General features: G+C 39.5%; 1 protein-coding gene across 1 annotated transcript in view; it reads left to right on the forward strand.

The window, feature by feature from the left end:
• ADAMTS5 (ADAM metallopeptidase with thrombospondin type 1 motif 5) overlaps nt 1-12,413 on the forward strand; it is a 40,606-nt gene extending 28,193 nt beyond the window's left edge. Inside the window, exons 4-8 of the mRNA XM_010204730.2 lie at nt 4,317-4,600; nt 6,247-6,430; nt 6,862-7,037; nt 7,963-8,138; nt 11,442-12,413. Coding sequence (XP_010203032.2) covers nt 4,317-4,600; nt 6,247-6,430; nt 6,862-7,037; nt 7,963-8,138; nt 11,442-12,018 — 1,397 coding nt within the window. The 3' untranslated portion in view covers nt 12,019-12,413. The remainder of the gene's footprint in view (nt 1-4,316; nt 4,601-6,246; nt 6,431-6,861; nt 7,038-7,962; nt 8,139-11,441) is intronic.
• Nucleotides 12,414-12,890: the final 477 nt, after the last annotated feature.

The raw sequence follows: 12,890 nt of genomic DNA on the forward strand, positions 1-12,890 counted from the left end.
CTTATTTGTACTTAGAGAGATGGCTGAAATTTGGATCCTTGTCCATGAGCTGGACCCAGTCTCCATGTGGAAGTAGGAGGGTCTGTAACACTCAGTCCTGCAAGTATAAGAATACAACTCTGCCATTTTTTTTCGGTAAAAGTAGGAGCTTCACATCCTTCAGAGCTGCATTATGGTCTCCTTGTTTAACACAAATGCTGAATTCTCATACAAGAAGTTTGACAGTCTTCAACTGCAGACTTTTTTCACAAAGTCATGTATTCTTTGCTGCATGTAAAGGGCTTAGGATCTCTCAGTCTGTTAACACATGGGTTAGGGTACCTTGCCCTTTCTAATACTCCTAAATAGTTATCACTCAGGCATGTAGTCTCTAAGAGTTATCAACATAATTAAATGATTTATAGAGAATTTGAACCTCTTCATAATCTCCTAGGAATCTGTTTTATTACTGATGCTATTGGTGTGATTTTAAACATACGATCTTTAGGGAGTCTCTTTTCTTGCTAGATCAGGCCTTCAGAGATCTTGTCTGAGTAACATTCTCTGTTGAAGTTTATAATTTTTCAATTAATTATTTAAACCATCGATTTATCTTAACACAAACACTATCTATGAAGTAAAAATGAAAATAAAGCATTTAAATTGCAGTTTATTTATTTATTTGTTGCATTATTTTAGGAAAGGAACTTCTGGTTTTATCTTTTTATTCCAGCCAGTGAATAAATCCATAGCTCCATAATTCCCATTTCTTTTGTACTCTGAATGTACCAGAAACCACAGGATCCTAGTAGAGCATGACACGGCCTTGCAGACCACTTTGGGCTGATAGTAAAACAGTGCCAGTGTGCCATATTTCCATGTTTCCTTCAGAATAAGCATGTGTCTGCTTTTTGGGTTGCTCATTGTTTTTTGCTTAGCTGGAGCAGATGTACTGTCATATAGTTGCAGTGTTTTCCCTCCCATTCTGTTTTCAAAGAGGAGCTTCTCTTCAAACTTCATGCAGAAAGAAGAAAACCTGATCTCTCTTAAGTACTTCTAGCCAGAAGCAAAAAAAACCTTGACCATTAGGGTATAATTTTGAGTAGTGCTGCAGGCATAATGTAGATAAGAAAGGCATGAAATAGCAATTGCAACAAATAAAATACAGGTATTTGCATACCAGGGTTTCTTTTAGGATGTTTGTGACCAGATTTTGGATAGTCACAAGAAGGTTATGTGGGAAACACTGAAGAAGAGGAGATTTTTCCATTCTCTGATAGGGAGCAAAAGCAGTTTGTACTAGGGTTTTGGTCAGAAGGGCACAAGTTTATGAGTTGTGCTTTGTGACAAGCGGCTTGGCAGCATTGGTGTGAGGAAATAAAGTGTTTCATCTGCTGCTCCTTATGGGTAAGAGTAATGAAATGTGAATTAAATTCATAAGTTTGGATCTATGAGGAGTATTCTGTTACAAAAGAACAGTCAATGTCTTAGCAAAGCTTTAAGTAAGTTTCCTGTATAAATTTAGATATTCACCCCACACTGTTGTACAGAAACCATCACAATCCTGACTCTCTGATTCCTTAACATTGCTTTGTCAGGTACTGATGTTACCATTTTCTATATTTGAACAGGGATGTTGGGGTGCAGACCCATAATATGTACGTATTTACCATGTAGGTAGCTACTCCTAAACTGGGCATTTAGGTTCCAGTCACAGTACAGAGGGGTCTAATCAATGGTATCAGTGATCTGACTAGTCTCATCAGTTACATTAGTGGTGCTGACTTACACCATAAAGTCATTTGCCTGAGCAGTGAAACATCTGACTGCTGACTGAGTTGCAGACACCAGTGTTACATACAGTTCAAGTCAGCTAAATAAATCCCACTATAAATGTCTCATCGAAGGTCAACCAGGAGGTCTGGGGAGGATCAAGGTGCTTGATTCCCTGTCTCCTGAGGCCCACTCTGAGAACTATAAGCATGATTATCATGATATCACCGTTTGTTTTACACTCATGAGATGACCCCAGAGAGAAGTTTGACATTTAGGAAGAAAAGGCTCAGTTATTGTCCAGAAAATGCAACATTTATTGCCATCTGCTTTTAGCCAACCCTCTCTGAAGGTAGTAATTGTCTTTATTGTCATGCCAACCACTGGGCTGTGGTACAATTGCTTGCAGTTTATTGTGTTTAGTCAGAGTGCTCAGTGCTCTGTGCAACCTGAAACAAGAACTATTTCTATTGTAATTAATTTATATCCCGGTTATCTGCTTCCTGCACACATCTTATTCTATTTTCTTTTTTTCCTAAGATATATTACACATAACATTAAGGAGAGATAATGAAATGGCTTAATTAACACCGTCATCAGACAACAATGTTGATCTGTTCCAGGGCACACAGATGTTCTTTGCTACTCAGAACAAAAAATGGGAATAGCGGGAAATGCACACTCTCACACTCTGTATGTTGCAACGTGATGTGGTCAATTGAAGCCCTCTCTTCTCTCAACCAGGGGCCCAGGGCAAACCATCCACCTGCTTCTTAACTGTCTTTACTGACCATTACAAGCAGGAGGTTGAACCAGCTGGTGGTAAAAACACCTGCACTTCACTGCAAGCTGTCTAAATGTAGACACTGCTACTATAAAAATGTAAAATGTTTCGATCTTCAATTTTGAATTTATCATGTAAGATCAACTGGAACACCTGATTTTGCAGAAACTACACTTTGTTTCCTCAGAGCAGTATTGATTAAGGAGAAGTTTGGATCTCATTCCCCTGTGTTCTGGAGGGGAAAAAAATGCTGTATTTGCTATATAAGCTTGTGAAATGTGTAAGTTCTTCCCATATGAAAGGTATTCAAGTGGGTGTTAACAACAATGAATTGATAGATTGGGTCTATGCAAGGATGATGTGACTTTTCTTTGTCTTTTTTCTCCATACTTCCAATCATGTCAATCCTGGTAGATCTCAGTGATGAGCAGTGGTATCTGTAATGGTGAAACTTAAGTGTTATTACAATGTTTTCTAGTACTGAACAGTTCCATCTGGGAGTTTAATAAACTGCAGTATATATAGTACTGTATACTAATGCTGACATGCTAGTGCCTTCCCATCACCTCATTAACACTGTTCTAGCTTCCTCCCTTATCACAAGCTATATGAAGTAGGACCTCCACTTTTACTTATTTTTAGAAAGTGTATTTTTGACAGCAACTTTTGCCAATTATGTGCTTTTCATAAATTCCAGAAAAAAAAATCTGTGCTTCCTCACACTTCACCACTATGTCTAATAATTTACACTACAATGGGCTTTAACACTAAGGTACTTTTAATTATCTTTATCTCATGGCACTCTGCTTATCAGTTAGCATTGGCACAGCTTGTAAAATGTCAGCATAATGCAGATCAAGGATAAAGATATATAGCAGGGTCAGCAAAGGACAAATGGAACAGCTTTAACAAGGCAAGAATTTTTTGGTAGTGATGATGCAGAAGGAATTTTTGGCTGATTTGGCTAAATGTCCTTAAGTCTTCTGAGGTAAAAAAGAATAGTTGCATTAAGTGTGTGTTCTGGAAAGAAGATGCAATACATTGAGAGATGGGGTATTTGGTTTGTTTAAATTTACTGACATGGCTTGAAATTCTATTCCATTTTGTATAAACAGTGGGGTTTTTATAGATAACCTTTTTTTCACAAGTGACCAAACTGAAGAATACCAGCATAAGTTCTAAAGTGAGGTAAATGGTGGTAAGTTATTTTGGCCAAGGATAAGTGAAGCTTGCCCAGACCACATATCCCTTTCATGAAGTATAAAAGAGGTTACACTGAATAAATAGTTCTTAATGTCAACAAGTGAGTTTTCAATAATATTTTTTAAAAATATCAGTACATCCTCTAGAATCTAAATGTGAATTCTCATTTTTAAAGTGTGCCAGACAAATCCTGACTTCTGCAATGTATCTCAAAACAGATACAATTCTTCATGCTGATATTATATTTTTTTCCTTTTCTTTCTGTTTTTTATATATTTTATTATAAAATGGATAGCGCTCTTCAAACTAATACCAGAAACAACCGAGTATCATGCCTTACAAGGAAAGCCCAGTCTAGATTTACCACCAACATTAAGTTTAATATGCAGGTTACTTTTTCCCCTTGATTTGTTGGGATATTTTTTCTTTTTGTTTTTATTAAGTGCCTCATTGGCTGCAGGTCTGGGGTTTTTTGTGATTTCTCTGATATCCCTTTAGCAGTTTTACCGTGTTCTGTCTTGTGATTCAAATGACATCTTTGCTTTCTTTGCAATAATGGGTTGGTTTGCTCTTTCAGGTAACTGTTTGTTGGACCAACCAAGAAAGCAGATCCTGGGCCCCGAGGAGCTTCCGGGACAGACCTATGATGCTATTCGCCAGTGCAAACTGGCGTTTGGACCCGAGTACACAGTGTGTCCTGGTATGGATGTGTGCTCTCGCCTCTGGTGTGCAGTAGTGCGCCAGGGTCAGATGGTTTGTCTGACTAAGAAGCTGCCTGCTGTGGAGGGAACACCATGTGGAAAAGGGAGGATCTGCCTCCAGGGAAAATGTGTTGACAAAACCAAGAAGAAATACTACTCAGTAAGTTACCAGCTTTCACGCGGGGGAGTTTAAGAGGGCATGATCCTCAAAGGCGCTGATTTTTGTGGGTGTGAAAGGGACATTAGGGAAGTCAGACTGAAAGCTGCCTTGCTCTTAGCATGTAATTGGAATGTTGTTGGTGAGGGATATAGCAAAAATGCTGCTGAGTTTCAGAAAGTACGTTTTCTTCTTGAAATGTGATAGCCTTCATTAGTGAAAAACTGTGAGTATCCCTTCAGAGTAGAAGATTTGCCCATTCAGTAAGTCAGGTCTCAGGACATGGGGAAAGATTGTCAAAGATCCCTTCTTAACTTCCTGACTTTTTAGCAATGGTCTGCAAGGTAAATTAAATCTGTAAATTTAATTTACAGCTCTTATCTGAAAAGCTTTTGTGCCCTAACTCTAGTGGAAGAGAAAGGTGGATGAAGTCCATCCAGAATATAATTTCTGAAGCAGGAAAGTTTGTAGCTCTGGTGACAGTCACCTCTCTCAACTTTATACATCTAAAGAGTCCCCTGGCTCATAAGAACTGTCAACTGCACAGTTCAGATACTTCTAAACTTACCAGGTGGGCATTAGCGCTGCCCCTTCTGTTGCACATATGGTAGAGGTACGGACTTGCAGAGCTTTATAAAGGTATTTGTGAACTGTGAGAGTCATTCAAAACAAGCTATAGCCCTTATAACACCCTTCTTTTCTGCATGTGGAAATATATACTTCTACATGCTATTGCAATGCTTTTTCTAGATATTCAATTTAGCAGAGTTGCAAACTATATCTGACAACTGCATCTCTTGCCATAAATTCAGAGCAATACCTACACATCACAATAACTGCATTTCATCAATCATAGATTAGCCTCATGAACATATTCTGGGAGCCGAATCCCTTGGACCTTGTTTAAGAAGCCCAATTGTTAAGAACAGCAAAAAATAAGAGAGCGGTACATGAGACTGTGAGTGCAATTTCTGGTGCGTGGATGTCTTCCATGAACCAGGCTGAAGGTGGCTGTGCAGAGCAAGGCACGCACAGTGTCAAATGAGATGTCATCAATATGCAAACAAAAGACAGAAGCTAACTGCTGGGAGAAGGAAGGCTCCTAGACCCATTATCCCAGATTAAAATGACTGAGGAATTGCCTTCAATTGAGGAGAACATGTAGGAGAGAAGGCAAGTCTTTATTAGACTTGTTATTATAGAGAAGTCTTTTTAGTCTAGAAAGGAGAAGACTGAGGAGGGATCTCATTAATATTTATAAGTATATAAATGGTGGATGTCAGGAGGTTGGGACATCCCTTTTTTCTATTGTATCTAGCAACAGGACAAGGGGTAATGGGATGAAGCTGGAACACAAAAAGTTCCATTTAAACATAAGAAGAAACTATTTCACTGTGAGAGAGCCCTGACACAGGCTGCCCAGGGAAGGTGTGGAGTCTCCCTCCTTGGAGGTCTTCAAGACCCACCTGGACACGTTCCTGTGTGACCTGATCTAGGTTGACCTGCTTCTGCAGGGGGGTTGGACTAGATGATCTCTAAAGGTCCCTTCCATCCCTACCATTTTATGATTCTAGGAGTGCCTCTGAGATGCAGTGGATTTATTCACTCTTACACGATGTCCTCACCTTCCCCTGTTCCATATATTTCAGGCTTCAAGCCACGGTAACTGGGGGTCCTGGGGTCCCTGGGGACAGTGCTCCCGTACGTGTGGCGGTGGGGTTCAATTTGCGCACCGCCACTGCAACAACCCGGCTCCCAGGAACAACGGCCGGTACTGCACCGGCAAGAGGGCCATCTACCGCTCCTGCAACGTCACCCCCTGCCCACCCAACGGTAAGGTGCTCTTGTGCTCTAGCCTCTGCGCTCGCAGAGAGTAAATACTGAACATCTGTTGTGAAAGGAAATGACAAAGGCCCACTGTAGTTTCTCCAAAATGTGTTTACCAAGGCAAGACATTCATCGTTAATACAGTAATTCTTCCCCCGTCCCTACCCTGACACCATGCAGAAGAGACACTTGAATGGGAAGAAATTTCAGTTCTGGAAAATGAACCGTAATGCAAACTTTAGTCCTTTAATGCTTATTGTGTCATGGGAAGGTTTCCAAGCTAAAACAGTTGAAGGGTTTGAAGGCCAGTTCAAAGTAAAGAGATTAAGTGATGTCACTTAAAAATTAGGTAAAAAAGAAATTTGAATAGTAGGTGAGCATTATGATATTTGCAACTTTGTCTGAAATGATCACTAACAATGTGAATAATTCTACAGCTAAATCTTTTCGACAAGAGCAGTGTGAAGCAAGGAATGGCTATCAATCTGATGCTAAGGGTGTCAAGACGTTTGTTGAATGGGTCCCCAAGTATGCTGGAGTACTTCCTGGAGATGTTTGCAAGCTCACCTGCCGAGCCAAAGGAACTGGTTATTATGTGGTGTTTTCTCAGAAGGTAATGGCATCCCCATTCCTGATTTCATCCTTCAGTTTAAGAGTGTCCTGTATCTTAGAAACCTTTCCCTACAACAAGGGAAAAGAAGTAAATCATATGATTCAAAGATTTAACTGTGTAATTGGATTTAACAGTTTGATGGATTGGTTGTATATTAGGACCAGAATTGGCCTGTAAAATGAGGTAAGTTTTTCCACGTCTTAATGTGTGGATTCATGAAAAATATGGAGCTCTTAGTGCACTCTGGATTAATTTGTTTCCAATAGTGGGTAAAAAGGGTTTATGCCTGGAGAGTCATCTGTCATTCTGAGATTTTTCTGGAGTACAAAGAGTACTATAATTAAAAGAGTAAGTTTTGCACTGAATTATGTTAAGGGAGCCCAGAGTAACTGTTATGGATGCAATTAATACAGAATAATTCACTAATTAGTACAGATATGACTTGTGGTCAGTTTTTTCTATCAGATGCAATTCAAACAGAAATGTCTCCCATGCTTATACTTTGAGTTTTCTGCCTCTGAATGTTAGTAAGGAAACATTCAGATGTAGATAGCACCAGTACAAGGCTATCTACGAGTACTGTTATTGTTATTATGAATAAGCTGTGAGATCATCATTAAAGCCAGGGTCATCTTAGTGTCTTACAGTGGAGTTATCTGTCATTGCTTTCAGCCTTTTGCTAAATTTCGTCTGCTTTTGTACTGGGCATGTTAGAGAAATTCGGTGCTTTTGGTCAGAGTAGGTGCTTGTCTATTCTGAGTAGGTGACATAAGTAATGGTTTTGCCAGTCAGATCATAGAATCATAGAATGGTAGGGGTTGGAAGGGACCATTAGACATCATCTAATCCAGCCCCCCTGCAGAAAGATTCACAAAAGCAAATGTTCTCCATGGTAGTTTTAACTGTGGGTCCTTGGATTGCACAGGTAACCGATGGCACTGAGTGCCGGCCATACAGCAACTCGGTCTGCGTCCGGGGAAAGTGCATCCGAACTGGCTGTGATGGCATCATCGGCTCAAAACTCCTGTACGACAAGTGTGGGGTGTGTGGAGGAGACAATTCCAGCTGCACAAAAGTCATGGGAACTTTTACCAAAAAGAGGTATTGGTCTTGAGTATTCCTCAGCATAATCTTGTGGTGCAAATAGTAACTTTACTAGGTGCTTGCTTGCTTTCTCTCTAAATGACATTTACTTTCATATGAAGAGTGAGGAGAAAAAAAAAACAAGTGTGTTGTCTGTGCTTTATTGCACTTTCCTGATGTTTAAAGCCAGCCTCTTAACGTTACCCCTGGCAAATAATCAACTGGCAAAACACTGTATCCAGTTCATTTCTGACACAATGTGCCAGTGATACAGACCAGCACTCTGTTAATAGGAAGTCTGCCTAGAGTAAGGCATAGCATCTTGTGCTACTTGCTAATCTTGCTGTGTCAGGTGGCTTGTGGTCTCTAGAGGAGAGAAGAAAGGGAAGAGAAGAGTTAATCAGAAAGTTGTTGGGGTCAGAATGATCAGGTATCTCTGAATCTGCATTTCCCAGATGATACTGCTTAGCAAGTTACAGGCTGAGAATGTTTCACCTCATCTAACTTTGAATGACAATGGGGACATCCCACCTGATTTAGTTAAATGGATTCCTGGGGTAGTTAGTGGAGAGAAGCAGACAGCATTACACCCTAACCTATACCCTAACAGTACTTTTTCACACTGCTGAGGATATATGGAGCTTAGATGACTAGATGAGATGTCTGACCTTTGCTGTATCCCTTCACATCAATTGGGAAAACATTGACCTCCAGATGGATGGGGTTTTTAGTCAAAATATTTATAGCAGCTATCCATAAGCCTTTTGTCACCGTCCAACTTTTAGCTATAATAAAACTTAATACAGATAAAATAAAAGGAACTGTCTTCCTGGTTTTCCCTGACCACACCAAGGGCAGCAGTAAGCTTTGTACTAAGATACCAGCATCAATTAAGTCTGCTTTCTGTCTAAATTCTTATTTCCTTCCTTCAAGTCTTAAGATTCATCAAAAAAATGAGGATTTCCAATTTTCATTTATACATATTGCAAGTTCTCAAAGGACCGCTGTAGTGATCTACTCTTAGAAACTTTTAGTTGACAGTTTCTACTCAGTATCCGTGGCTACATTAGTATACCATCTTTTAAAATGTACATAAACTTGATTTTGGTTTGTATCTCCTAAATTCTTACATAACATATTGAAAACTGCCAGAAGTTGAAATCTGACTCCTGAAATGACCTTCTATTTCTATACATCTCGAGGTTCTGATTAATAGCAGTAAAAAATGGCCTTGAGACTGAATTTATTCTAAAAATAAACATAACTAATCTTCTTCATGGTAAACCATGAATGATTACTCACCTAAGGATGCCAAAATACCTCTGCCAAAAAAGAATTACTTTCCATCCAAATTAGTAATTAAATAAATGAAATATTTTCCAATTTGTAAATACTGAAATGTCTGGGATGTCTAAATGAAGAAGACGGTGTGAGATGTACTTCATACGATTCAGTAGTGATTCTTGTGCTGGAATCCAAGCTCTAGCAAAAATGTTGAAGGGACTCCATGAATTTCAGTGAGGCCAGATTTATGACATAGATATATTTGGAAACAAAGAGATTCTGTTATCATCTCACTCTTTAAATCATGCCTTTAACTGAAAGAAGACTGGTCAGAGAGTAAAATTCAAAATTCAACCTCAGTGCATTCAAAAAGTTGCCTCATATAGAAAGCAACAGTAAACTCATAAGTAACAAATATGTTCTAAATTTATTTTGATTGAATTCTGGAGTGATGAGTATTTATTTTTCACTGGAAATACTGTTTGAGACAATTCCCTTAATGCAAGTAATTTACTTTAAAATAAACCCCTCATTGAAATAGCGAAACTTTAGTTGTCTGTAAGCTGTTCTTCCATATAAAAGGGCAGTGACTGTAGCAAAATTATCTTTTCTCCACTGAAAAATAGCAGCTCCTTCCTTGCTGTCCATTATAAACCAAACTGTAGCAATCCATGCATTGAATGTACAGGGAAACTATTAAATGTACAAGGGGAAACTAGCATTTCCCATTGCAGACAATTGCCACATCATCATTTGTTTGTACTTTTGTCTTCTAAAGCAGTGAAAACATAATTTTCTGGAAAACTTTTTTTTTTAAAGTCTGTAAAGCCAAATCAGCAGAGGTTGGGAAAGAGGAGAATTAAGGCTTCATGTGCTTCTTTGTACACATCAAGCGTTACATTTCTACTGCTTTGCTTTACATTTTTGACCACATGATTTTTTAACTTTAGTAACATGTTTTAACAGAGTTATTTTGGCAACTGTTATGTAAAAATACTTATGCGATGCCAAAGAGCAGAAGTCCCCCCCACCAACCTGTTTTCCACACCATATTCCTTCAGCTTTTTGGAGGTGCTAAATCAGTAGAGTTTTAGTCGTTGTCCCATAACTGCTGGAAATAGCAGAGGACTGACACAAGCGTTTTCATCTGTAGTCTGTGCAGCCTCTAATTCTGCAGCCAAAAATTCTCAAAATTAGCAATTTGTTTTTTAAACAATCCCAAAGGAGATCCCTTGGATTTTATATATTTTTTAGTGTATTTTCTCATTCTTTTTTTGCCCCAAAGTTTCAGCACTAAACTTTTCAGATACGAGGTACTTGCAGAATGGTTGTCACAGGTCTCATCACACTTGCAAGTTTTGAGTGGTTGTCACTTTCAGGAGAAGAGTTAAGTATCTTCTTCTAAATCTGAATTAAAGTACTTCGTAAGCAGCAACTGAGAGGACTCTGTGATGGTACAAATTAAGCATTTGTGTGCACCTCGTGTTAGACACTTGACGATTAATCTTCAGCTTTACGAAATTCAAAGTAAACAAATTTTTTCTCAGTGATCAAGATTATTTTTAAATGTTCCCAAGGTACCTCTATCCAGCTGTTACTCTGCTCATGCTTTCCTTCATTGTCATTATGGCAAAGACAGCAAGAAACAGCTGTAACCAATGCATATCTCATTATCTTTCCTTGGCAGGCAAAGCATGCATCATATTTCATATCTCCCACCCTTTGCTGAAATATATAAGCTATCTGTTGTTTTTCATTCCTCTTGTATCTGACGTAAAATCATTACTAAAGCGAAAGATTAAGCAATTAGAAGTTAGCATGGTAGAAATTTCTTCAAGAACATAAAAAACAACGCAATAGACAAACAGTGGGACTTGATTAAATTAATCTTAGATGAGGCTCATGCCAAGCGGATTCAGGCCTCAAGCAAAATGAAGCGAGATGTGTTATGCCAGTGACTTCACTGGGCTTTGCAGTAAGATTTAAGGCTTATCTCACACCAGCTACTGAATACTCTTTCATTTAATCTTCATTCAGCAAAGGCTACACAGACGTTGTGAAAATCCCAGAAGGGGCAACCCACATCAAGGTTCGCCAGTTCAAGACTAAGGACCAGAGCAGGTTCACTGCCTACCTGGCCCTGAAGAAGAAAAATGGTGAGTACCTCGTCAATGGAAAATACATGATCTCCACTTCGGAAACAATCATCGACATCAACGGGACCGTCATGAACTACAGTGGCTGGAGCCACAGGGATGATTTCTTGCACGCGATGGGACACTCTGCCACCAAAGAGGTTCTCATTGTGCAGATCCTCGCAACGGATCCTACCCAGCCGGTGGACGTGCGCTACAGTTTCTTTGTGCCAAAGAAGCAGGGGCAAATGACTAACTCCGTCACCAGCAGTGGCAGCGGCGGCAGCGGCAAAATGACTCCTCAGCTCACGCAGCCCCGCTGGGTTACAGGGCCGTGGCTTTCTTGCTCTCGAACGTGCGACACGGGATGGCACACCAGGACCGTCCAGTGCAAAGATGGGCATGGAAAGCTAGCTAAGGGATGTCTTCTCTCTCAGAGACCGTCAGCATTTAAACAGTGCTTGCTGAAAAAGTGTTAACCTGTGGTTGGGATCTTCTTTAAAGGAGGTTTGATTAAGCCATTGTTGACATACTGGTATTAGGTCTGCCCAGACAGAGAGAAGCAAAGGCTTCAATGTACTTACATACAGTCTCAAATTATGGGCAGAATCTGCCTATTTGGACCAAATGAAGATGTGCACTGCTTTAAATAATAGTAGAGTGATCTTAATAGGTCAAAAAAACCCGAAGTGTTAAAAGTTTTGATAAGCCCTCGGTGTCTGCAAAAATATGACATAAAATAATGCAAAGGAAGAAAAACTAGTGAATGGAGGATCCTGGGATAGTTGAAGATTGCAGAGTCATCTCCCCTTTTTCACCTACCTCTAATACAGTATGTCCTTAGAAAATGTCATGTGTACCCATGATACCACAGTAGCTCCATTTGTACTGTTTTGTAAATATATTTCATTTGGTATGACACTTTATATCACTTGGTTCTATTAAAAATTCAAACTACTTAGGCAAAGTGATTGACCAAAGTATATCTGCAGCCCTTGTGGAATCGATCCATTCTTCAGAAAGGGCCACAGATGTTTTACTGGAAAATGAAGAGCTTGCTGCTGGTTTTAAAAAGTTAGCACCTTTCAGTTCTGACAAGAGGAAACACATTTTCGTGCTAGGAATTTACTGACAGCAGATCATTATTCTATGACAAATGCTGTGTTTCCACCAAAAAATTCTCAGAAGGAGCATTGCAGCAGCTTGCAAACCAGGGATCCCCACACATGCATTCCTCAAATACCAGCGCCATCCGTGACTCCTCACCTGGTGTATGTCACATACGCACAGAAGGAGTGTTTGACTGCTAGGAGGAATTTGTGTACAAGTTGCTTGCAAACCTTCCACTAGT

This window comes from Colius striatus, chromosome 1 (genome assembly GCF_028858725.1).
Source record: "Colius striatus isolate bColStr4 chromosome 1, bColStr4.1.hap1, whole genome shotgun sequence".
NCBI lineage: Eukaryota > Metazoa > Chordata > Aves > Coliiformes > Coliidae > Colius > Colius striatus.